Consider the following 26756-nt stretch of genomic DNA (forward strand, 5'->3'; position numbering starts at 1 on the left):
GCAATGACCAACAATAGATGGAAAATATTCAATGTCTCTAATTATCAAAAAATACATATTGAAACCACAGAAATTATCAGTTCACAGTGGTCAAGATGATGATTTAACAAAAAGAATGAAAGGCAACAAGTGTTGGCAGGGATGTGGAGGGATCTGGACCCTACACACTGTTGGTAGGAAGGTAAAATAGTGTATCTGCCAAATACTAAGGAAAAGAATCTTTCACCCATTGTGGCACTATTTCCATGATAATACGTAGTTTTCTTTGTGATGATTTGCTTTAAACAATGATAATAAAAACACAACGTGACAAGTTTGGGGACTGATTATGAGGATGTACATTTTGAATTAAAATAAAAAGAAAAATTGAGCAAATGTTTTTTGCTAAATTATGACTCAGTTTACCTTGCCAAAACACACTGACTGGAATGTTAGCTAGTTCCAGGATATCAATAAACACCATGTGGTAGAAATCCTAACAGTAGATTAGTGCCAAAAGGAAATTTTTAAAGTCTTATTAAAATAGGTTTGGAAAACTCAAACTTGTCAAATAACAATAAATATTCTCTGCATCTTGACCTTTCACTGTGATTCCTGCTTAAATCTTGGTTCCCAGTAGCATTTTGGAAAGACTTTGACGAATCTCTTTGGTTTTGATGGAATAGATAACAGGGTTGAGCATTGGAGGAACAAAGAGATAAATGAGGGACATGAGTGTGTGCACATACTGTGGAGCATGCCTCCCATAGCGAGCCATCATGGACACACCAACCATGGGAACATAGAAGATGAGCACAGCACACATGTGTGATACACATGTGTTGAGTGTCTTTAATCGTTCCTCCCAAGAGGCAATGGCAAGTACAGAGCGTAGTATGAACACATAGGAGAGAAGAATGAGTACAGAGTCCAGGCTAAAGGTAGAGATGACAATGAATAGACCAAAAATATTATTGATGGTGATGTCGCCACAGGGCAGGCGGATCAGATCTGGATGCAGACAGTAGGCATGGGAGAGTACATTGTTCTTGCAGAAAGGCAACCTCTTCAGAAGGAAAGGTAGTGGGAAAACCATGCAGAAACTGCGAATGACAACAGACATGCCCATGCGTGCCACACGAGCATCAGTGAGCACTGTGGCATAGCGCAGTGGGTTACAGATGGCCACATAGCGGTCAAAACTCATAACCAGAAGAATCCCAGACTCTGTGAAGGAGAAGAGGTGGATAAAGAACATTTGAGTCATGCAAGAATCAAAGCTGATCTTCCGTAAGTGAAAACAAAACGTGGCTAGCACCGTGGGCAGAGTGGAAAAAGACACACCTAAGTCATTAACTGATAGCAGGGACAAGAAGTAGTACATAGGCTGATGCAAGCTCTGCTTCTCCTTGATAATAAAAAGGATGAGGGCATTGCCCACAATGGAGACAATGTAGAGAGTTCCAAGGAGCAGAAACATCCAGTGTTGTGAGATCTCCAGCCCTGGCAGACCTGTCAGGATGAAAGAAGGCAACTTTGAACTGTTGTCAGGGTTACTTCCCATGCTGGAACAATTTCTTAAATTCTCTGATCACTATTCTGTAAAGAAAACAAACATACAATTTTATCTGTGGTCTAGGACTAATATTTTAAGACTCCGATATACCATCCAGCCCCTCACTTTATGGCATTAATCAGTTTTGTTCACCAAAACACATTCTCATTTCTCATTGTCACCAACATTTCTGAAATTGCCTGAGTTTTCTCAACTTATCTAGCTGGCTATAGAGACTATATTGCCTTTCTTTACATCTCTGCCTATTGCCACTTTGCTCTTTCTCACATTTAAAGCTATGAAGTCTTTATCAATCTGTGGGCAAAATTTTGTTTAAAATTTATGGCAAAACCATTCTGCCCTCTTTCTGGGCATTTGACTTATTCATTGAACTATAAAGTTTCTTTCCACTTTCTTATGCTACTGAACATTTACTACTTTATTATGACTCCCTAGCTTTTCTATTCCTTTGCAGTCTCTCAGTTCTCCCAGATATTTGTCCAGACGTAAGATGGATGGAGAGAAAGCTAACCATACACAGAGATAATTGTCCAGAAGTTCATCAAATGCATTTGGCTCTCATATTTCCACTCATCTTTTTATTCTTATATCCATTTATCTTATGACATTACTTTTCTTCCTGAATAACTTAATTTGTAGAAAATCTGTTTAAATAATTTATTTTAGAATTGAATAATCATTTAATAATAAGTAATAATAAAGTATTATTAATAATTACTTAGTAATTAAAGTCATTTTCCTATACCACGGAATTGCTTCTCATCTGTGTTCTTCATCTCTTTAATAAAAACATCATTGTATCTAAGATTGAGACTCAAAATCCCAACATCACTGACTCTCTTCCCATTACATTCTACAGTAAACTCAGTAACAACTGATAAAAATACTAACCCCAAAGCACCTCTGTCAGCATTTTTCTTCATTTTCTTTGACTTTCATACTTCATACTTCAGATCCAAGAAATTGCATACTTGTACCATAATAACAGTGTCCTAAATAAATCTCATGCCTCTCTATTTAATTCTCTATTCTGGAGTAAAACTAATATTTTTAAAAGACAAATCTAAAAATAGTGTTGCCTGATTAGAAACCTTGCAAGTTCCCTCATTGCGAAGGGATCAAATCCAAACTCATTAGCCTAGACTTGAAGGCCCTCTGTCAGTACACTCTGTCTGTGTGGTCAGTATTAAATTAATATTTCTGGCCTGAAGTCTTAAAATTTTCTTCCTTATACCACAAGATACCCACATAGGTCTATTTGCTCTTATCCAAACATGAACCACAGTTCCTCAACTCGCAAACATTTCCCAGAATGCGCATACCCATTCAAACTATGTTCCAGGCCCAGGATCAATGATGCCCTCTTTCATGAATACTTGGTTTGTCATTGCCAGCAGAGGTAACTTCTCTCCCATTGTTCTCACAACTATAGGTTTGCATCTCTATCTGTACTTGTTTCTTTCCCTGCCCTGCATTATAGCTGGGTGAGTCCTGTCTTTTCTACTGACTCACCAGGTGCAGGAATTCAACCCCGACTCTCCTTTTTGTTTCAGTCCCAGCCATGGTTAGTTCAGGGTCTTGAACAAGAGGTGTACTAAGTAAGTAACAGATCCCTTCTGGGTTTTGACTTTGTTGTAAATTGAAAATGCTAAGAAACTTAGCTATAGAGGTTGTATAGATCCAAAGGTGGACAGTAGTAGAAACTCTTACATACAAAGACTGTACAACTTGAGTTCTAAAGTCTACCTTATATCTGCCTTTGTTCCTTCATCTGTGCTCCTTCTCTATGCAATTCTTTTGGTCTTTCCATATTCTTAGGACCCCTTTACTTTTCCTACCTGAAAATACCTCCTAAAAGTTTTTGTTTGCCTCTGTGTGCAATATGTAGACACTCTCTATTTGAAGTCTTTTAGCACTAAGTAAGGCCCTGCCACGTGGTTTCCAAAGCATCCAGTGTCTTTTTATATACTCCTCCATACCATATTATTCTGAGAAAAATGTGGGGGTGCTTCTTAACACCAAGGCATCTATATCCAAAGCGTAGCCTAATATGGTGTCTCTGCGGGGAAAGCAATGACTTGACACAGAAAGCATGGCTGGATTTCAGCTAATGAACAACAGATGGAAAATATAAAACTGGGAAGGTGATAAAAGTGAAAGGATGCAGAAAAAACCAAAAAACAAAAACCTGACCAGATTAGGGACAGCATTTCTTCCTTCATACTTCATGCTCTAATACTCAGAATTTTTAAACTAAAGGCAGACTGCCTTAGGCTTAAGTCTAGAGTGTCTGACACCCCAATTTACCTGCTTGTGCCAGCTCCATGCATGGAAAGTGCAAAGAAAGGGAGAGCAGTAGTGGGGGTCCTGCATGCCCTGAGCATAGCCACCAGTTCCCTCTGCCAACTGCGTGGCCTGAGCAATATAAGGCTGCCTCCAGGAAATGAATTTATAATAGCTCAGGAGCTCATGGACTACTGGGAATATGGAGTATCCACAGTGCCGCACACCTCTCTGAATTAGCATTTCATTGCTCATATGCAGAAGCGGAAAAGTTCAGGACTGGCCCTCCAAGAATATTCTATATAGTCCCTCATTTTAGAGAACAGATCATTAGAGCCTAGAAAGAAAAACAGACATCTCAAATTTATACAGCTTGTCCATGGCAGGATATTTAAACCTAGGTCTTCTAACTTAGCTTATGGCTTTTTTTACCATACAACTATATGGTATGATAGATAGTTGTATTTATCATACAACTATGATAGATATCCACAAGAATCCTATGAAGAGTGCTTAAGTCATATATAAATTAACTTCAACATCTGAATTTATTAGAACATGTGAAATTCTCACCTGGATCATCCATCAAATTGGCCTCAGTCATGATAAGAAGCATTGTTACGCTGTGGCCGACCATACCCAGAGTATAATTATAAGTCCAATTATAGAAAATACTTGCCTTAGTTAAGAAGTAGTTGAGAGTGCTGCAGTATGCAGAAATGTTTATTGAACATCTGCTAGGGAGATGATGTAAGTAATAAGGATTAGCTGGTAAAGTTTTCAGATATATGGACCTGAGCTTGAGTCTAGAATATGCCACTTGCTTTGAGAAAGTTTCTAACTCACACACTGTTTCATTTTTTCACCTAAAAAATAAGTTATAATCACTCTTACATCCTAGAATGACTGGGACAATTAAACAACATATGACATGCAAAGCATTTAGCCTATTGGCTGCCATTTAGCACTTACTAGATAATAATGATTGTGTTTCAATACCAAACATTGGATCCTGAAGGTAAAACAATTGGGAATGAATGTTGATGTAAGTGTACAACAAAATAAGAATAAATTATCTAATAGTTTTCATTCATTTCTAGGAAAATACTAGCCGATAGAGCTGAAAGGAATAGTGATTAGTAACAGGGGACACATACTTGGACTGGATTATGATAATAAAAGAAGTTAGGTTTAGAAAGAACTTCTCATATCTAATGTTTGTCTGAGACTAACCAGGCTAAAGATGCAGTAGAATTCAGTGCATTACCTAATACACTCCTAGAGCTTCTCACAATCATACTGACTGTCATGGGAAAGGGAGGAAATCACTCATGCCCTGATCAGTACACATGGACTTATTTGAATTTTATGTCTATTATTCCTTTGTCATAAGTTATCTCCTTAAACTTTCCCTTATGAAAAAAATACTCTTTTTATTTATTACAAGGCCACAGTCCGTACCCTAAGGATGCATGATGTAAGGTCTACGTTAACAAAATGATTATAAATTTGAGTCTTTCATTCAAGATTAGATACAATTTTAGTCATAGGAATGAATGTGTAGATGAATAATTTAACCATTAATATTGTGGTTCAGGAGATTCTTAAGGAAACACAGTAGCTCAGCGTACACATTTCACTACGTTCTTCTTAATTTCCTTGGTAATTTCTCCCTGAAGCCCTCATTTTCTTGCTTCCTTCTGCATCAGTTGCTTCCCAGCTCTATTATGCAGTTGGCATCAGGAATTTGTTCTATTGCTCTCTGGGTTGATATCCTGTTTCCTTGATCACTTATTTTTTTCCTTTTTTTTTTTTTTTTTTTTAAATATATCTGTTTGCTGAGAGCCTTTCTCTTTCACACTTTATTTTAGGAACTTTTTTTTTATTAATTGGATACCATTTTTTTTTTATTTAAGTGCAATATATTTTTCTCCTTTGCCAAATGTTTGTAGAAAAATTTTGTTGTGTCATGCACTTTGCGAAGCACCCTAAAGATCTGATACCAATTACACTATGTGTGCTTTAGAAGAATGGTAAGAGGGTTGGGGGATAGTTTCCCCGCACTCCTGGAAACTAGCCGGGTGCCCTACAATTCAAATAAATTCTGATACCACCTACCCAGAGACTGCATTAGATCCCACAGGTTAAAGGCTCAGTCTCACAAGACTACCCTCCTCTGATCAGTGGAGGGGCTATGGTAGGCCATAATACCTGCAGCCAAATCCTGTTGGCAATTAGTTCCTCACAGTGGGATCTGGGTGGATGCTTCTTTCCATCTATTCCCATGTGTGACTGAGACCTGTTGGAAAGATCAAGGCAACATCTTCTCTCCTCTCTTTCCACCTGAGCAGGGCCTACCTCCCTCCATACCATGTTTTCTGGCTCCTGAGGATGGGTCCTAAGGAACCTCTGGCAGGTAAGGAATGTGAGTGCCAAGGATCCCAGTTCTAGTAAACAGTAAACCAGGAATATAATTCATCCTTCTTGACCTTCATGCCCAGGGTTTCTTTTCCCCACTCCAGGACCTGCTCCTTAGGGGACTTTCAAAAGACAAAATGTAAGGTTGACTACAGTTGAAGGTGACAGATATATAATCATCAACAATATGCAGTATTCAACATTCCCTCAGCTTCATTAAAAACTTTGTGGGCATTGTCTCTTTTAAATCTAACAACCAAATTGAAGGGAAATTCTCTCTACCCATATTACAGGTGAGAAAAATAAGTGCTCAAAAGGTTAAATTAGTTTCAAAGTAATATTACCACTGAGTGGCAGAGCTGCATTCAAACATAGACTATTCATTTATTCACTTAACATTTTCAGAAAACCTAATAATTTTTATCCAACCGAGACCCTGGAGCATGCCTCATCTATCTGTTGATCATTACCATCCTTATCTTTTTTCTATTTATCTTTTCTTTCTTATTTGATTGTCTCTCTGTCTTTACCTCTCCTTCTGCAACCTCCCTCAAAGAAGAAGGAGAAGGAGGAAGGGAAGAAGAAGAAGAGAAAGAGGAAGAGGAGGAGGAAGAAGAAGGAGAAAGAAGAAAGAACAAGAAGAAGAAGCACAACAACAACAACAACAAAGAAGGAGGAGGAGAAGAAAGAGGAAGAAAAAAGAGGAGGAGAAGGAGAAGAGTGGAAAGAAGAATGGAAAGAAGCAGAAGCAGCAGCTAAAATCAGTCTCTCTTGTCTTTGGGACTGGAAACTTACGACTTTCCCCGAAGACCACCATGGAAGATCTGAAAGACAAACCTGACCCCTTCCTCTGTCCCTCAGGGCTTATATAAGCTTCATCTATAGTGTCACAGAGTCTTTTAAGTGTCAATGATTACATACTTCTATTATTTTTTAAAATGTCGCTATTAATATATAACACATAAAATTCAATTAAGTATATAATTTTGTGTTTTTTAGTATATGTACAAAGTTGTGCAACCATCATCAATATCTAATTTTAGAACATTTTCATCACTCTAAAAAAAGCTCCATAGAATACAATTTAAAAACTGGTGGCAGTTTTATTTTAAAATATCACTATTTGTAATAGATTAAACATATCCTTTTATACTATTTAGATATTAAATGACAATTTTAGTGCATTTTAATTTATTGATTGAATTTTAGAGAGAGAAAGGAGGAGAGAGAGAGAGAAACAACACATGGGTTTGTTTTCCCACTTATTTATGCAGTCAGTGGTTGATTTTTGTATGTGCCTTGACAACCGGGGATCAAACTTGCAACCTGGGTGTATTGGGAAGATGCTCTAAACAACTGAGCTACCTGGCCAGAGCTAAATGAGAATTTTTAAATGTCAACATCCTATACTATTTCAAAATTATTTTACGAAGTACCCAGGCAAAAATTTTGAACACATGAGTTTGAATTAATGTGAGAGAAGATAGGTATAGCAGTCTCCCTTTTTCTGTGGTTTGTTTTCTATGACTTCAGGTACCTCTGGTTAACCACAGCCTGAAATTGTTAAATGGAAAAATCCCCAAATAAGCAACTTATAAGTTTAAAATTGAACACCACCTTGAAGAGTGTGACAAAATATTGTACCATACCATGGGGGACCTGAATTATCCCTTTGTCCAGCATGTCCACACTATCTACACTACCTGCCCATTGGTGTCTCAGTAATTATCTCAGTTATCAGGTTGCCTGCTGCACTATCACAGTGCTTGTGTTCAAGTAACCCTTATTTTACTTCACAATGGCTCCAAAGCTCAAGCATAGCTTATACTTTATTACAGGTATATATGTATATATAGAGGAGAATATACTATAGATAGGGGTTGGTACTATCCATGGTTTCAGGCATCCACAGGGGGGCCCTGGAACATATCCCCAATAAATAAAGGAGGGGACTACTGTATGTACAAGGGAAAGGCTATAGTACTTTGAAGGCTTTGATGGAAGAAATCCTTGGTACAAAGTTTGATGTATGGCTAATATCAAATACAAAGGGATCTCGCCAGAGAATTGATGTTGTTCGCTCCTAGTGCTGGCTTGTAGGCATGTAGCATAAGCCCCATGCTCATAAGGGTCCTGTGTTTCCTTCAATGTTCTGCTTCCATGCTGTTGGAATTCTTAATCATTAATTTTGAACTTACATTTTGTGAAATGAAGTCTAATAAGAAAATGGAGCATAAAAATGCCCACTGCCAATTACTCCCATGCTCTTTGCATATAACATCAGTAATGCCCTGTATACACAGAATACCATGAATCCACAATGTACCAATATTCAGTGAGGTACACAGTATTAAGGAGGAAAGAAGATAAAGGGGAGAAAAGATAAAAGAAGAGCAGGGAAGAGAAACAAAAATTACTGGGTTTCATTTCCACATTTCTTGAAAATTCTCTAGAGAAAATTTCCGTTCCTCATTTCTTTCTCCCTGTTTTAACCTCTCCTTATTCTCTCCCTACAAATGAGCACAATGGCTCAAATAAGTAGAGCAGGGCCCCTGGGTTTTCACACCTGAATGTCACAAAGAGTCAATTAATAACCTCACTTTCTAAGCCCATGACCAGAGGAGACTGGAACCCAGGGCTAAACTGAAGACACTAACTAACTGGTCTCACAAAACTGGGGACAGATTACATATTTCAATCCACACTCCATTTCAATCCAGACATATCAACACTCAAACACCTATCTTCCAAATCACACCTGTACAACCAGTACAAAAACACAGCTCTAAACAAGCCATTGTATTCCGGTATACTGTACCTGTACAAGCTCCTAGTACATCACATACCTTCCCACATAGCCTCACACTGACAAGGGTCACAGAGCTGCAACCGCAGCTTGTAAACACACACCACTCGCTGGAAATCAGATTCCTCAAAAATCTGGGTTGAAATAAAGAACTCAGAGTTCATTTACTGAAGTCCAGGTCTCACTCAGAGGGAGAAGTGACAAACTTAACCATCATAGTGACTCAGAGACATGACTGAATGAGACAAATTTGGGAGGATGCCTTATTCCACCCACGGTATTGCTTCAGTTCAGTCTCTTCCCCACTCGTTTCCCTGGAAAACAACCTTGCTTGTTCTCTAAACTTGCTCTAATCTTTCTGGTTCTCACATGCACAGACGCTCACAAAGTAGCAGCTTCCTTATAATAACGATTTAAAATCTTCTGTTGCAGTTAAGGATAGGCTAGAGATAAAGGAGTAGAGCAGATGATAGTGACTTCAACCCTCTCTCCACCACACAGGCTTCTTCCTTCTAGTGGCTTGGGGCCATTAGTGAAAGTCTCTAGGCAAATCAGAGGGGCTCTCCACTTTCATCAGTCTCTTTGGGATCCAGAGAAGTAACGTGATTGCAGCATTAGATACTGTTATTAGACTTTTTTTGCTTAAAAAAAAAAAAAGGTAGGAATTAAGTTTTTGGCCATATAAATGGACAGTAAGTGCAATGAAAACACCAAATATTAAATCAGGAGAACTGGGGCCTAATTTTAGTTCTGACAGTAACACAAGCTTTGTGATCTGGATTTTATCAGTTCACTTCTCTGAACATGGACTTCTCTTGACAAGACAGAGGTGAGTATGATTATTATACTCTGTGTTACTCCCATATGCAGCTATGAGACAAAGAGCTTGTAAAAATGGGGAGGACATTGTTTTTAGTGTCCAAACATTTTAATTCCATATACTTTACTCTTGCTCAACCACAAAAATTATGTGAGATAAATTAGCCAGGTGTTGTCATTCCCAATTCAGAAATGAGAAAATTGAGTCTCAAAAAGTTCATGAGACTTACCAATACTAAATAGTGAATGGTAGAAAAGCAAGACTAGAATTCCAGAATTGTTGGTTTTTATTGTTTTCATTTCTCAATTACAGTTTACATTCAATATTGTTCTCTATTAGTTTCAGATGTACAGCATACTGGTTAGACAACCATGAATTTTACAGACTGATCTTCCTGATATTTCAAGTACCCTCCTGGCCCCATACATAGTTATTATAATATTATTGACTATATTCCCTGTGTTGTACTTTATATCTCTGTGACTATACTGTAGTTACCAATTTGTTACTTTTTATAAATCGAGACTTCTCAGACAAGGGAAAGAATTGTCCCAGGTTATATAATACTCTTGTGATAAAATCAGGACTAAAATTCAGGATTCCAGGCATCCTACAAAGAATTCTTTCAGGTATATAATGTTACTGAAGGTGGGGAGAGGGATGTACATAATACTAGCTCTCTACAGCAAAAAATAATTCACTCTTTCAGGATATCTACTGTTGGTGAACTCTAGAACACTCCACTCAACCCTTCAGTCTGTTTCTATTATCAATTGACATTCTGATCAAACCACTAATCCAACCATTCCACTGTTGGGCACACAGTACATTGAACTGGCTTTACGATAGTTAGCAGTGTTGTTTTCCCACCTAGCATGTCTGATACATGTCTTACATTTTTATGTGTTAACCCTCATGCATGCTCAAAACACTGTAGTTATTTAATAATGCATTTGAATATATTTAGGTCACCTAGACTCTTGCTAGAGACTTTAGGTGAGATATAAAAATAAGCTATTTGGTGTATAGCTGGGCAGATATGTTACAAACACAGATTCAGTCAGTAAAATATTATGACATTAAGGCAAGATGTCAATGGTATATTATTAAGAGTTATCAGAATTGAGTCTTTTAGTGAATACTGAGCAAAATTTCTAGATACAGATATGTTGCACAGATTTTGCAACTGTGTAAAAACATAGTTCCCAGCTCAATAGACTTTTGCAAAGTAATGGATTAATAAAAAATATAAAGATGACTAAGAACTAGATTAGAAAAAGGCTTCTGGGAGGCAGAGGCACTATCTAATATTTACAAACTAACCAGAGAGGCTAACAAAAAAGAAAAGGAAATGTGTTCCTTGAGCAAATGGAATAGTATAAACTGAAAAAAGAAGCAAGAAATTTTTTCTAGATGTATGTGGACACAAGAAAGTGAATAATGTGCAGGATGTAGTAGGAGATAAGTCTGGAAGAATTACACAGGGAATATGCTTAAATTTTTAGTTTGGTGCTTAGAACATAGAACATGGCAGGTGACAAAAATGGATTATATGTAATAGTGTCTTTTAAGATTCTGGAACATTTTAATAACAAATTTTTTTTTTCAATCTAAAATAGATTGTTAACAGAAAAGATCATCATTTTATGTGAATGACTCAAATACTTAATGTTACAGGACAGGTGTACTAGCACCTCTTGGATAATTTTTTATTTGCTGGCAGAATGTCAACTTCCAACAGTAGTGATGACAGTCTCCCAGCCACTCTCTTCTTGACGGGAATCCCAGGGCTGGAGTGGGCCCACATCTGGATTGCCATCCCCTTTTGTGCCATGTATTTGGTAGCACTGGCTGGGAATGCTGCCCTCATCTTGATTATTGCCATGGACAACGTACTTCATGCACCCATGTACCTTTTCCTTTGCCTTCTCTCACTCTCTGACCTGGCTCTCAGCTCCACCACTGTGCCCAAAATGCTGGCTATTTTGTGGCTCCAGGCTGGTGAGATTTCCTTTGGTGGTTGCTTGGCCCAGATGTTTTGTGTCCATTCTATCTATGCTTTGGAGTCTTCAATCCTTCTTGCCATGGCCTTTGATAGATATGTGGCCATCTGCAACCCACTGAGATACACAGTCATCCTCAACCATACAGTCATAGCCAAAATTGGCCTTGTTGGGATATTCCGTAGTGTGGCCATTGTTTCCCCCTTCATCTTTTTATTGAGGCGATTGCCCTACTGTCAGCACCATATCATGGAGCACACATACTGTGAGCACATGGGCATTGCTCGATTGGCCTGTGCCAACATCACTGTCAATATCATCTATGGACTGACTGTGGCTCTGCTGGCCATGGGTCTGGATTCTATTCTCATTACTGTCTCCTATGGTTTTATCCTTCATGCTGTTTTTCGTCTTCCCTCCCGCGATGCCCAGCACAAGGCTTTGAGTACCTGTGGATCCCACCTTGGGGTCATCTTGGTCTTCTACATTCCCGCCTTCTTCTCCTTCCTCACCCACCGTTTTGGCCAACACCGAGTCCCCAAGCATGTGCACATCTTTCTGGCTAATCTCTATGTGCTAGTGCCTCCTGTGCTCAACCCGGTTATCTATGGGGCTCGGACCAAGGAAATTCGGAGTCGACTTCTAAGATTACTTCACTTAAAGATTTCAATGTGAATTCTGAGCAGAGGTTGGAAGTGAGATGATTAAATTTGTATAATAGCTGTTTAGATGCATTTACATGGGTGGAGACCTATGATATGTGATATTAGAGGGATGTGTTTACATGGGAGAAAACTCTGGAAAGAAAAGAAAAGGCCAAATGAATTGGAGACATCAATAATTACACATTAAAATATGTTTTTTTCCTGAGGTTCCTTAAGCAACTCTGAATAGCCAGAAAGGTGATAATATTTTTAATGTTGTCTCAGAAGTACCTACCATTTATTAAAGAGTAAGTCAGTTATTGTTCTGAAAGGATTCTGGGTTTCATGGTGGGGATATTCTACTGTGAGTTCAAGAAGAAAAAAAAAAGAACATTTGAAATAAATTGGATCTGAGTTGCAATTTTGAGTGATTAAGTACACAAGGTCTCAAGTCAGAGAGTACCTGGATTTGAATCTTGGTTCCCTTACTTCTGAGTTTTGTGGCCTTGAACATCTTATTCAATCTTTCTATGCCTCAGTTTGACAAACTGTTAAATGGAGGATGATGACAATATCTAACTGTTAATGTTGCAGTGAGGAATAAATTGATGAATGTAAAAAACTTAAGACAGTGCCTAACATGTTACACATTCAATACAATAAGATGAGAAAGTTATGCAGCCTCTCTCAATATTATTAATGAAGTTATAATTTATTTAAGCCTGTTTTATGTTATATCATTTCACAAGGTTATTGTGATAACCACATAGCAACTCAAAAATATTTATACAGTGCTTATATTATGAATAGCGCTCATGAAAACTGCATTTTTTCCACCTCCCTGGTCTTCCATTTTGAGATCTCTTTTTTCTTAGCCAGAGAGTAATTTCTTAAGGATTCAGGAAAGATGCCGCAGAATCCAAGTGCCTTTCTAAATAATTGTTTACTACCTTAATAACTTCAGTTCTAAAATACACAAATAAGTCCACAGATACTCCTCCCAGTGACTCAAAAATGTGGTTGTCATCTGCATTTTAAATTAAGAGCTTGTAATTCAGAGAAGCTAATAGTCCTAAGTTTATTCTTTTATATGGACAATATCTTATATGTTATCAAGTGTTTTATAGTGGAAAGAAATGTAATATGTGGATCCAGGTATACTTAGGCTAAAATCTTGACATCATTATCTACTATGAGCTGCATAAACTAGTCCATATTACTTACTCAGTCCCAGCCTTAGTACCTGACATAAATCAAACACCCCATAAAAGTTGGTGGTAGTTGATAGTATTTGGTTAAAAAATATTTAAATGTATAAAAGTAGCTATGGTTTTATAATATTTGTATGATCTAAAATAATCTATATTGTTTATCTATTTACTTCTTGATTGATTCATTCATTTAAGATTGTAAAACTTCATCAAAATAAGCATCTTATCGATTTCTTACATAATGTTAATATTCTCTCAATAAATAATATGGAAAAATATTATGGACCATGCTGGATTATATCCTATTTTTTTTGTTGTATTAATGAATGATGTTTTCACTGTGATATTGTGATGAGTAATGACAATGTATGTTAAACATAGTGTCTGACACACAGTAGATGTTCAAACAATTATATTTTATTTTATACTTCACTAGGCTGATCAGATGAATGCACATTCACAAGGATCAGAATAGAGGGAACAGTTTTTTACTTAGGATTGCAATTTGGTGAGACAAAAGGAAAAATGTCAGTTCTGGCCATAGAAACGTCCAAGTCTAGCTGTAGAGGCAAGTTGACTCTCTGGAAACTGTCATGGGCCAGGACCACTCATGTCTGTGCCCTCAGAGGAACTCAGAGGAGAAAACGCAAAGGGGTAGAACAGGAGCTGGAAGAGAAGGGGGGACAGGACGACTGTGCAGGAACAGGCAACAGAGAGCATTGCTCGAAGAGCTCAAGGAAGCTGGTTGAGATCAGATTCCTAGAGCCCTGCAAGGCCAGACCAAGATCAGAAGAAATATGCAGCCCTTACAAGTTTTATGAATTTACTGAAGCAGTGATGAGTCAATATCAATCAGTTTTTAACAGCTTTATTTGAGGTAAAATTGATATACAAACACTGTACATGTATAGTGTATACCTGATGTGTTTGGACAAATGCATACTCCCATGATGCTATCACCACAATGTGTTAAACTGTCACCTCTCAAAGTCTCCTTGTGTCTGTGTCTGTGTGTGTGTTAAGAACCTTCAATCAGTGTGAACTCAAGCCTGAAGTAAAGTGAGGATAGTGGTTAATATGAAAAAGCAATGTTTTCCCACATGACATTTTCCTGATCACCACAGCCCAGTGTTCAGTATCATCCATTCTTAAGAACACACAAAAAGGGAATTTGACTTCTGAGGGAAGATAGAAGTCACCAATCATCAAGGATGTGCAAATTATTCAGCCTGCTCTGTGAGCATTGCCCTGCTAAAGACTTAAGCAATCTTTCTGATAGACCACTTTGCAAGTAATACACTTGCAGAGGAATCAATGAAATTACCAAATTGCAGGGAAGAGTCTACAATAAGCCTAACCATGGAATCCTGCTATATTGAATATTCTTGTTTCTTTTAGTCCTGAGCCTAACTCTTTGTGCTGAGGGAGATACTTTGAACTAGACTTTGAGTGATTCAGCTCTGGTAAAATCCTGAGCAGCCACCCTGCGGAGTTATCCTCAATGTCATAGCCCATCCCAGGACTAGAATTCACCACACCACTTTCAGATCAGTCCATACGTCTCTCTCACAAAACACGCGCATGCACATGCGCACGCGCACGCGCGCACACACACACAAATATTCAGTTTCTTGTAAAGTACAATTAGAAAAGAAAAATCCTTTTCTCTGAGCCCTCAGGAAATCTGCCCTATCACCTCCTCCTGCCTCCTATTTAACTGCTGCATTATTTTATTTTGATTTTATTTGTGCTTATTATAAGTAGGCATAGGCAATTTCTTCACTGTGATTTGGATTATTCCCTAAACTTTTCCCTTCTAAATAAGGGAAGCCTAAGTTGTATCTTCCTCTATGCCAGAGCCACATGGGACACATTTTCTGCTCATTGACTTCATGAAAACAAATTGACCCTGGCTGGGGGGCAGTGTAAGGCTAAGAGGATAAACTCTGGAATCAAAGAGCTTGGATTTACTTATCTCTGTCAATCACCAGCTGTGTGGCCTTAGGAAAATTGCAAACTAAATAAGGCACATGCCCCATCTGCCATGAACCATCTCACTGATAAAACAGAGTTGTACAGAAAATAATGGGTAGTTTGGAAAAATATTGATGCCTTTCACTAAGACTTTGGGACTACAGAATTTAAAGTAGGAATGGGAATTAGGGAAAACATGTTGAACTGTATTTGGACATGCTGAGCCACAGGCTCCTCTGGGACACCCAAAGGGTAGACTGTGGGAAGTACAAAGAAATTCAGTTTTGGGAACCACATTATTAGAAATATGAGCAAAAACCAAGGAAATGGCCAAACATTTTGAAGGATGAATAAAGGAACTGGTGTAACATACTCCCATGAAGCACCACGGTATAAGACAATGGGTAAAAAATAGATTAAATGAAACAGCTTGAAGAAAGAAAGGCCAATATATGAAATTCCATAGAAAAATATGGGAAGACCAAGAATGAGAAAGAGTTTCAAGAAAGTCTCTGCCCCATACTGGGGATAAGTCAGAGACTGCAGAGAGTGGTAAAAAATGATCTCTGGAAGGGCAGACACTTTCAAGAAATTCAGAGATAAAAGGAGAGATAAAGTTCAGTAACCAATAAGGCACCAGAGTCAAGCATTTTCCAGCATAAAGGGAGGGAGTCTGCTTAGGAAGAGGATGGAGCTTCTGAAGTAGTGGGGGTGGATCTCATGAGAGCAGGATCCTGGCCCAGGAAGAAGATATCAAAGGAAGAGCCCTAGCTGAGGGGGAAGTTAAACATCTTTTCTGCAATACAAAGAGACTGGACCTGAAGATAGAAAAACATGGTCAAAGAGTGGGGGGCTCCCAGAGTCCATAAAGAAAGCCATTGCTTTCTGGGGTAGCGAATCCCAGGATGCCTTCAGAGTCACTCGAGTAGGATTAGAGGTGGCTTATGGTGATAATGGTAATGTTGGTGAGGAACTGGGCTGCTAACTGGGCAGAAGAAAAAATATTGAAAAACATTATTATTTCCCCCCTTCATGTCTAAATTTGGAAAATACTGAGATTATGGGTATGAGAAGGTGAAACACAAACCCAAGACCATTTAACATGATGCTTTCCTCCTCCAAATGACATTCTCTTTGACCACCTACCCCCAGATAGACATCACCATGAGATGCAAGCAATCTTTTTTAATCTAGAACAGGCTTGGGCTATTCCACTGTGCACATGATCTGAATAGGAGGAACTCCCAAAATAAGCTACTTCTCCTCCATTCCTCTTTCCCTTTCTTTTCCTCCCTCTCCATGAGGTGATGCATTGTGAGCATCAGCTGGGGGGACCTAGACCTCTGGTTTCCTCAGCAGCTTCTCAATGGCAGCATGGACATCTCCACTTGTAGCCATCAGGGCCTGCAAGTTGGCATCACGATTAGCAAAACCCATGGCTTTCAGATGCTCCAGTCCTTGCTGGTACCTGCTTTCAGTGAGGAGGGATGAGGGTAGTGAGGATTGGGTAGACTGGGAGCAGACATTGGCCAGTGCATGGAGAAGCTGAAGAACTGCCACAGTGGGTTGCACAGAGTCTGGTCTGTGACCCCGTCCTGCATCCTTAGTTTCAGGGGCTCCTGTAGCCCCATGCGGTTTACCTGGGCCCCATAAAAATGGTCCCAGATCAGGTACCTCCCTGGACAGTACTTGCAGGCCCTTTTCTATCTGTACTAATGCCTGCAGTGCTTGTGGGTTGGTGAGGATGGGAAGTAGTGGTATATGATGTCGCAGGGGGCTGTCAGTGGCCAGCTGGTGTAGCAGAGCTGGATTTTGCTGAAGGACATGCAAGGCTCTACACAAGGCAGAGGGTGAGGGTGCCAGCTGACTGGTTAGTGTGGCTTTCCCTATAGGCTGCTGGCCATTTTGGGAGGAAAGATCTTGGCCTAAGTATGAGTCTGGCATACTGGTCTTGCAGCCTGAATTGGCCTTGTTTGAGGCCATTCCCCTGGCCTGGGCAACCAATCCTGAATTGACCTCCTGTGCCAATGGTCTGGAGGGGACAGAGGCAGTGGGGATGGCACTGGTGGTATCAGTACTGCTATAAGCATTGGTCTCCCCTCTGCAAAGTTGTGGACCTTGGTTGTGGCCTCTGGAAGCAACCAGTGGAGGAAGAGTGAAGAGCATGAGTTGCTGGATATCAGAGCAAACTGGACGCATAGCATTATCACCACCTGGCACTGCTTTCAAGGCCTCTAGCCCTCGCTTGTCTACCTGCAGGACCTCCTGTTGCTGAGCTCCCTTCTGCAAGTTTTCCAGAGTCCTAACAGCTGGCTCAGGTTTTTTTACTGGCCTTGAGGATTCAGGAACATGGCTGGTGTTGGTTCGTTTTTCACTTGCCAGGCCTTGAACCAGAGGATCTTCCAAGAACTGCACCACAGGCTCAGGCGCAGCTATTAGGAGTTGAGCCAGCTGGCCAAAGAAGTCAGCCAAATCAGGCGAGCTCCGGGCTAACCAGCCCAACCTGGCTACCATCCCAGCACTGTCTGAGGTGGAGGCTTCAGGATGATGGGTGCAGTGGCCTATGGGGTCCAGCAGAGTTCGGGGACTGGACAGATGGGTTCTCATCACCAAGTGGACTGTAGATCCATCAAGAATGCCACGCTGGCTCAGAATGTCTTGATCCCGGAGGATCTTTCCGGTGAAAATGAGAGCCAGTCGGTTAGTGTCACAGTGGAGACGTTTGGAAATCTGTTTCTTAAAGTGGCGGACATTGCTATTTTCTGCCAGCATAAATTCTTGGCAGTCGTGCAGGGTCTTGACAGACACTCTGATGATATGCGATGGCTCTCGACCAGACACCAGGCGGCTGTCCCCTCCTTCTTCCCTAGCCCGTGCCATATTTTCTCGAGAACAATACAGGGCCACCTGAAGACCTGTAGAAAACTAGATGTAACACTGAAACACCTGGGGCAGGGGCCAGTGGGTGTCCAGTGATGTCCTCTCACCCACGTCCTATAGATACCACCTCCCAATTTACTCCTGCAGCCACCTACCGGCCTGACACACAGCAGCTGCCCTTCTCCATGGGCCACCTTAGGGGATATGATGTCAGTGATGAGGTCACAGTTGAGACCTGAATGGGGGAAGGGCAAAGGTTTCACCCGTCTGCCTTAGGTTGGTTTTCTTTATGACTTGAGTTAAATAGCAATAGAAAAAACAAAATTAATGCTTCTTTTTAAAACATCTTTTGCACAAGCCTATGTTACTGTTGAAAGCCATACCAAATGAGTTCAATCAATGAATATAGCTGAGTTGAAAAGGCAACTATAGAACCAGTTTATAGAGTATTGATTCTAGTCACCTACCTTTCACTAAATTACTATGTAGTGACCATGACCTAGTGAAGACCACAGGTTCCCACTTCTATATGAACAGAATGAAGGAATGTATAAATTAGTCCATCCAGTTTTTCACTTGGGGTCCTGTAGGCAGCTTGCATCTGAGAACCACAAGGCTGAACAACCCATCTACCTTGTTCTAAGAAAGACAGCATTGCATTATATTCACCAAGAACTTGTAAACAAAGTTGTTCCCAAACAGATGAAGAACAGATATAGTATGATTTAAATTCTCACAGGAACAGAGCTGAACAAGAGAAATTGTGAGAAAGTAACAGTCTCACTTTAGGTTTTTAGGACTTAACAATTAGATTTAAGGCATATTTGAAAAGGAGATTTGTCACTTGGGAGGGGTCATTTTTGGCTGTGAAAACAGAAACTCTCTCAGGCACTGTTTTGACAGCTCTAGGCAGGTGGAGCCCTAGGGTAAAGTCTCTAATCCCTGTAGCAATTATAATTTTTTACTGTAAAAATGAATACATCAGGCTGGTTTAGGTTTTTGCCATTATAAAGAGTCAGAGCTGCCATCCCAGAGGAATTACCTGGTACATCTTACTCCTCAAACCTTTGAAATGTTTGAACTAGGCTCAAAAACCTTTGGACTAGGCCAAAAAAAATCAGTGTATTCCGAACAACTGTGTAAAGCTAACAGTAGAGCAGACACCCTGAAGAGAATACTGAAAATGAAAGGCATTCTTTGAAATTAGCACCGCAGACTATAGCTAAAGAACAACTTTGCTGAGTAGCACCTATAGAAACTCCTTCCTTGGCTTATTAACACCAACAGAATTTTTTTTCTTTCTACTGATGTAATTATTCCCCTTTCTCACTGCTGTCATGATAAGTAAAATAATATATAACAGTGAACGAACTCTTGGCTCTCTTTTCACAAACCTGTTTCTCCCATAGGCTTCTGTGTCTCAGCTAAGTTCACAGCCAAGACAGCTAATATCAGAACTGAACCTCAAATTTGTCTTTCCCTCCAGTCTCTTTTCCTCTTCTAATAAGATTATCGTTCAACCAGATGTTCAAGCCCAAAGCACAGGAATCATCCTTGATTCCTTTCTTTCCATATCTAATTCATCAGCAAGCATTATGAGCTTTTTCTTTTAAATATATCCGCAATCTGATCACCTTAATACTTTCAAAACTGCAATAGCCTTCTAGGTAGTGTCCCTGCTTCCTTTCTTGGCCCATTAGAGTCTCTACTTCTCACAGTTGTGTGCTGGTCTCAACCTATCAATAACCAATATTGTGTCTGGACTGGTCCTGTGGTTCTTATTATGATTGTAAGACGCCCTCAGCAGTAGACATCAGGAAACTTTGAAAGAGACAGACTTATTGTTGTTTCGGTCAAAATTTTTTTTTCTGTAATATAGCTCTAGTAGCACTTAGTTGTCTTTAACTTCATTTGAAACAATTTTGTTAGATTGCATTGTGACAGCTGTCATATCAGCGTGCATTTAAAAAAATTTATCAAGGAATATGTATAAGAGACCCATGGACAAAGACAACAGGGAGGGGAGCATTGAGTGTGGGAGGTGTGGGTGAGTAGGGCAAAGAAGAGTAATAGGGAAAAAGTGGGGACAACTGTAATTGAACAACAATTAAAATAAAAAAGATTAAAAAAGAAAAACAATAACATATCTTCTCAGTAGGTGCAAATAAATGCTTTTTTTAAAAAAATAAAACTTATCAAAGCTGGTAAATTTTTGTATAGCCATTTTACTATTGAAGATGGAAGAAAATACACATTTTTGCGCATTATGCTTTCACCATTTTTGCAAGAAGAGTAAATATGCAAATGAAATGCAAAAAAAAAAGGAAAAAAATGAAAAGATTTGTGCAGTATATGAAGAAGGTGCTGTAACTGATCAAATGTGTCAAAAGTGGTTTGCACTCTGGCTGCTGTGGCTCAATGGATTGAGCGCTGGCCTGTGAACCAAAGGATTGCTGGTTCAATTCCCAATCAGGCCACTTGCTTGGGTTGTGGGCCAGGTCCCCAGTAGGGGGGGTGTGTGAAAGGCAACCACACATTGATGTTTCTCTCCCTCTCTTTTTCCTTACCTTCCCCTCTGTCTTTAAAAAAAAGGGGGGGGGGGTTCGCAATGTTTGGTGCTAGAGATTTCTCTATGGATGATGTTCCACTGTCAGGCAGACAAGTTGAAGTTGATAGCAATCAAATCAAGACATTGAAAACAATCAGCGTTATACCATGTGGGAGATAACATTTCCAAAATACCCAAATCAATAAATTTATTGGTGAAAATTAAAAATGTGTCTTTTATTTTACTGAAAAAACTAAAAGGACTTTTTGGCCAACCCAATATTTACAAGTCCCCCAGGTTATTTACATGGCACTTGGCACATTTGGGACTGTATGACAAGGTTTGGGTGTGGGGGCAGGGAAAGAGAGAGGGAGAGAAAGAAGAGAGTACAGACCTTGGGTCTGTACTTTTACTGAGATAAAGTGTGGGGGCCTAGTGTGTGGGTTTACTCTTTATTGGTAGATTTAAAACAACAGGAGCAGGAATTTAAACCAGAGAAAGAGAAAAAACAAAGGAAATATCAGAGGGGAGAGGGTACCCTGTCTCTTTATATAGGTCTATGGCTGGCAATGTGTTTTTTGGAGAAAGTAGTCTTTGAGGTGGGTGCCTCTTTGAGGTGGATGTCAGGGGTATCAAAGCTTAAATCTGACACTTGCATTAAAAATAAAGAAAAAAACACTGTCAGGGCTTAACGCTATAAGAAGTGAAAATGATCTTTTAAAAATATAGCTCAAGTAACCTCACCTCTGTAACCAAAACCATCAAAAGTTTCCGTATTATGCTTTAATTAAATTTAAATGCCTCACTAAGACTAAAATGCCCTAATAATTTGGCCCATGCCAGTCTCCCTGACCCCATCTCCTGAGTATCTGCTCCAGTCATAGCAGGTGCTTTTGCCCCCAGAACACACTAAGCTAGTGCCTGCTTTTTAATTGATGTCCCTTTAGCCCAGAAACTCTTGCTCCTGGCCTACCTTCACTTGGATTAATTTCTTTATTCATCACATCTCTGCTTAGATGATATTCTTTTTGATTATCAAAAAAGAGTTCACCTGTGGATCTCTGGGTCCTTACCCTCCTTTCTTCTTAGCCCCTCCCTTTGTTTGAAATTATATTGACTCTTTAGTGCCTGTTCCCTCTCTGCTGGCTCTGTGAAGACAGGGCTCTGTGTCTGGAACACTACCCTTCTCCAGCACCCAGCACAGGACCTGACATAGAGTGTGTGTTCAATTAATGTTGACTAACTAAATAAACCCTCAATTTGCACATCAAAATTTATCAGAAAGTTTTATAAATTCTATCTCCAAAATATATTTTCAATTGTCCACTTCTTGCTATATGCCCTTGAGGAAAACCCCCATCTAAGGGAAACCCCATCTCTGGCTAGAATGATTGCAGAGGTCTTCCAACAGGACTTGGCTTCTGGCCTTATCACTCCCTCATTCATGCTCTATATAAATTGTGAATATGAAATTCACACTTTGTACATGAGCAACAAAGCTCCATGCAATCTTGTACTCACCTGACTTTCCCACCTCAGTTTGACACACTCTCCCTCTCATTATCTGCACTCTGGACATTGAGAGGAAGCAGTTTTTCACCCCAAAATATGTTTTTTGTATATAAATTATTTTAGTCTGTTTAATTTTAAGAAACAAAAGACTCAGAAAGAACCTTTTGCTGCCTAAAGGATTTTAGATAGACAAACCTGCTTAAAAGAAGGAAGTTATCAATTTAACATAACATGAACTATGTGAGGCAGACAGAGAGGAACTGCACAAATTTGGTCGGGCTCCCTCTGCCTCCCAGTGTTTGGATGGCTGAGCAAGACTTTATTGACCATGTTTGCTCTTTCTCATCTACCTGTGAGTTGCCGATTTTCCCCTTTGAAATCCCAGACCCGTTTCCTCCTTAGTTCAGAATGGCATATAAGCCTTAACTACCCAATGTGTCCCCAGACCCCATATTCTTAGGGAACACTCATAAGGGTAATAGTATGAACAGAATTCTGACCCGGGTTCTATCCTCCACCCACACCACCCCCTAAGGTGGGGTCCTCCCAAGACCCAGTCATTTGACTTGGAGCACTGCCGATAGCGTGAGAATCAGAGCTGGGACTGCACATGGGACATCTCTGGAGGCCTGCCCTTTTAGTAACATCAGCCCAGAGGAATCTCTCTTTCCCAAACCCCAGCAGTCCTTATTTCCCCAACCACAACCCCCAGTCCTGCAATATCCTCTATTTGATTTATATCTACCTAGCCTCCTGGGCCACTTTATCATCTCCTCACTCCTCATATAATGTTGACTCAATCAATCATTTACTAAGTACTTTCCATGCACCAGGCCTTACGTTGGCTGCTAATGGAGAACAGTGATTGTGCTTCCCCCAGGAACCTACTTTTCCTGGAAGTTTTCATCTCCTTTGCTGTGGTGTAGAGCATGGGCCTGATGAGTTCAGACATGGATGAGTCAATAACAAAGAATTCTAAATACCCCATCAACTGGAGAGTATTCTCAAGAAGATATAACCAGAAATGAGTCCATTAAACGAAGACTCTTCTTCTTACCCAGGACTTTTAGATCCAGACTTCCACCTACTGTCTGCCCTGGTAAGCCAGCTTTCCTTCATATAAGCTTTCATGCTTCCTTTTCCCACACATGAGAGATGAAAGCAACAATATTTCCATTTTTTTCTTATACCTGCCTGGTCTTCCCACGATGGAAATTAGAGACTGTATATGTACATCTTCTCCAGTCAGAGACAGCCCAGAGCACTTGCCTTACTAGTTTCAGAAAACAGAGAGGCAATACTTTTATCTTTATTTTCCCTAACAGCATCATAAACTATAGTTCCTTTGATCTGAACAAGAACTCCCCCACTAATACGAAGACTGAAATAGGGGATAAAAGGGGCTTCGAAATTTGGTGCTCTGCCTAGAGACTGAACCTTAAAACAGTAGGTGAAATTTGCCCCAAAAGTTCTTTTTATCTCTATGCTACCTACAAGTAGCTAAAATAGTTTTCTCCAAGTAACCTGGGTTCCACAAAGAGGGTCTGCTTCTCCCAGTCCCTGAAAGGACCTCCAACACTGAAAATCTGACATTTAAACACACAACATAGTCACTTGTACCATAGCAGTATACTCCATCAAAGACACGTTTCTTTCCTTGACAGAAAGTAGCATACTTTTAAAAAATGTTTATAATTTTTTTTTGCGGTAAAACTCTAACAGATTGTGTTATGTTTGTATGCTTATACACAGGGACATAACCTATGCAGATGTGTATTTACATGTGAATATGCACTGTGTGTTGGTACATTTTACCATAGTGTGCTTACCAGTATGAGCCAATGGGCACATTTATGTGTATGGGGACTGGAATGCATGGTTCACTCACTTGGTTTATGAATTGTAATAAATAACACATTCACCCTAGAAGTACAGAGGCAACAGGAAGCATTCCTGAGTGCAAAGTAAAATTTAGTCCAAGATCCCAAGGGGCACTTCCTTTGTGTGACACATGCCCCACCTCAGTGTCTTCCTATGTAATGGCCCTTCTGCTGGAATACTCTTCCCATGTCCTTTCAATCTTTACCTACTTCATTCTTATTTCGCAGATAGTAGCTTAGAGTGCATGCTCACAGTAGTCTTCCTTGCCTCTCGAGACTTGATCAAATTTGTTATGCTATTTCACACTTCCTTATTTTGTTTTCATAACATTTTTCATAGTTCGTGATTACAAATTAGCACTCTTTAAATACAGTATTGTTTGAAAACATCCTGCCTTGTTTCAGGGACTGTAGCCTTGCTGACAGACAAGAGGGCCCCAAGACTGGAGCTGAGCAAGGAGGCCTTGGGAAAATAGGCCACTGAGGAGACAGAACTTGTTCACTTGGCAGTGGTGCAGCCCCTGCCTCCCTCACATCACCCTGCTTGGCCCTGGAGGATGGCTGGTGAGTCAATGATGGGTAAGACCCCTCGATGGCAGGAACAACCTAAGACAGGCACAGTCACATGGGGCCATCATGGGAAGGATGTGGGCGACATGGAGAAAGGGGCAAAAGACCCTCATCCCTTGGTTTTGTCATGGCCGGAGTCCTCATTCTATCTGAAAGAAGTCTTTTTATCTCTTGGCTGCTCTATCTACAGCCTGACCAATGAAACAATACTAAAGACAGGTACAGCCCTAAGTTGGATCTGGCAGTTCCTGGGAAGAATTAGGCCTGGAAAAGGAATGCATTAAATCCTATGAAACTTACTTTGCTAAGAATGCCCTCAAGTTGATGAGTATTGATGTTTGGGGTTGAGCATAGAATGTGATCAGTTTCCCAGGTTCCAGGGCTGAGTGGGCGCCGCCCTGTCTACCAGACCCTGACCTGAGGCAAATCTCTTGTGTTCCTTCAATTGTTATCTATGATCTCTATTTGTTTTCTGTAAACATAGCCTGCTGACATTGATTGATGAGCTTTGCATCCATCCTGTATCTCCAGGCACACATAGTTCTCAATAAAAGCCATTTCAAAAGAAGGGCTTGGAGCATTCTCCACTAGAGGGAATCGCCACCTTTCCCTGGCAGACTGAGAAAAGTGTCTGGGATGACTTATTTTATTTCCCCATCCGTGATGACCTAGAGCATACTCTGAGAGTCAGAGTCTGCCCTCCTCAGCTGGTGCCTGAACAGGGACCTCCAGAGTCCACCTTCCACCTCACAGTATGAACAGTTCTTGCTACCAGATGATAAACTCATGAGGGCAGTATCACATCTCTTTAACTCACATTCCTAAGAGTGAATACTGAGCCCAGGGCAGACACTTAATTTCAGAGCTAGGAGTTTCAGGAAATACAGGGTATGTAGAGGCTGTGTCAATGACAAAAATTCTCAGAATCTGGTTGCTAGAGACAGGAACTTTGGAAACCTGGTTAGGTGAGACCATCAGAATCCTGCTCTATTTCTATCCACTCAGGGATCAGCATCAAAACCAGAAAGAAAGACCAGAAACCTGTGGAATAGTCTTCAGAGGCAATAAAAATAAGAAACTGCCCACTTTTACTCTTCAGCCAGACTACTGGTAGAAGCACCAAAGAATGGAGAATGTGGTGGCTCCTAAAGGACCCAAAATCTAGGGGACATTTGAAAGGACACCAAGAAAACTACCTCAGCTTGCCCTGCTCTGGTCTCCATACCCCTGAATCTTCTTGCTTCATACCTTCCAGTTTTCCGTCAACCCATCCATGCAGATATGGCTCTTATCATACCACCTCTTCTCCCACATGTTCCCCTTCTCTTAGAGCCCACAAAGAATCAGACTCAGGCAGCAACTGACACTGGAGATTGGATGTAATTGCATCTCAAGCAAGCATATGCAGAGCTCAGACTAGGGTCCCACGGTGGTAACAGTGGCAGGGGTGGTTGGGTAACTCATACCACCCCCACCTTGTTTATGGCCCTCATTCTTTCTCACTGACTCTGGAACACCGTTGTCTCCTTAGTAAAGGGCATCATAGTAAATTTGGTTCATAGTGCAGCTGCATCCAAGAATGGGAGAGCTGGGCAGTGGGATATGGGGGAAAGGGCACAAAGGAAAAGATACGGTATGAACGACTCGGGCTC

General features: G+C 40.2%; 3 protein-coding genes across 3 annotated transcripts; 1 reads left to right on the plus strand and 2 right to left on the minus strand.

The window, feature by feature from the left end:
* Positions 1 to 598: 598 nt before the first annotated feature.
* LOC129076499 (olfactory receptor 51I2-like) lies at positions 599 to 1543 on the minus strand. The gene has a single exon (XM_054580656.1). It carries the CDS (start codon positions 1541 to 1543, stop codon positions 599 to 601), a length of 945 nt encoding a protein of 314 aa, XP_054436631.1.
* A 10048-nt stretch (positions 1544 to 11591) lies between these two features.
* LOC129076500 (olfactory receptor 52D1) lies at positions 11592 to 12565 on the plus strand. The gene has a single exon (XM_054580657.1). It carries the CDS (start codon positions 11607 to 11609, stop codon positions 12558 to 12560), a length of 954 nt encoding a protein of 317 aa, XP_054436632.1. The 5' UTR covers positions 11592 to 11606; the 3' UTR covers positions 12561 to 12565.
* Positions 12566 to 17049: 4484 nt separating this feature from the next.
* LOC129076440 (ubiquilin-3-like) lies at positions 17050 to 18594 on the minus strand. Its single transcript, XM_054580611.1, has one exon. It carries the CDS (start codon positions 18592 to 18594, stop codon positions 17050 to 17052), a length of 1545 nt encoding a protein of 514 aa, XP_054436586.1.
* Between the last annotated feature and the right edge of the window lie 8162 nt (positions 18595 to 26756).

This window comes from Pteronotus mesoamericanus, unplaced genomic scaffold (genome assembly GCF_021234165.1).
Source record: "Pteronotus mesoamericanus isolate MK-2021 breed Mesoamerican mustached bat unplaced genomic scaffold, CSHL_Meso_final contig_591, whole genome shotgun sequence".
In the NCBI taxonomy this organism is placed as follows: Eukaryota; Metazoa; Chordata; class Mammalia; order Chiroptera; family Mormoopidae; genus Pteronotus; species Pteronotus mesoamericanus.

Bases quoted from the DNA above. Each gene is read 5' to 3' on its own strand.
- LOC129076500 (XM_054580657.1), top strand. From the start codon at position 11,607: ATGTCAACTTCCAACAGTAGTGATGACAGTCTCCCAGCCACTCTCTTC.
- LOC129076499 (XM_054580656.1), bottom strand. From the start codon at position 1,543: ATGGGAAGTAACCCTGACAACAGTTCAAAGTTGCCTTCTTTCATCCTG.
- LOC129076440 (XM_054580611.1), bottom strand. From the start codon at position 18,594: ATGGCACGGGCTAGGGAAGAAGGAGGGGACAGCCGCCTGGTGTCTGGT.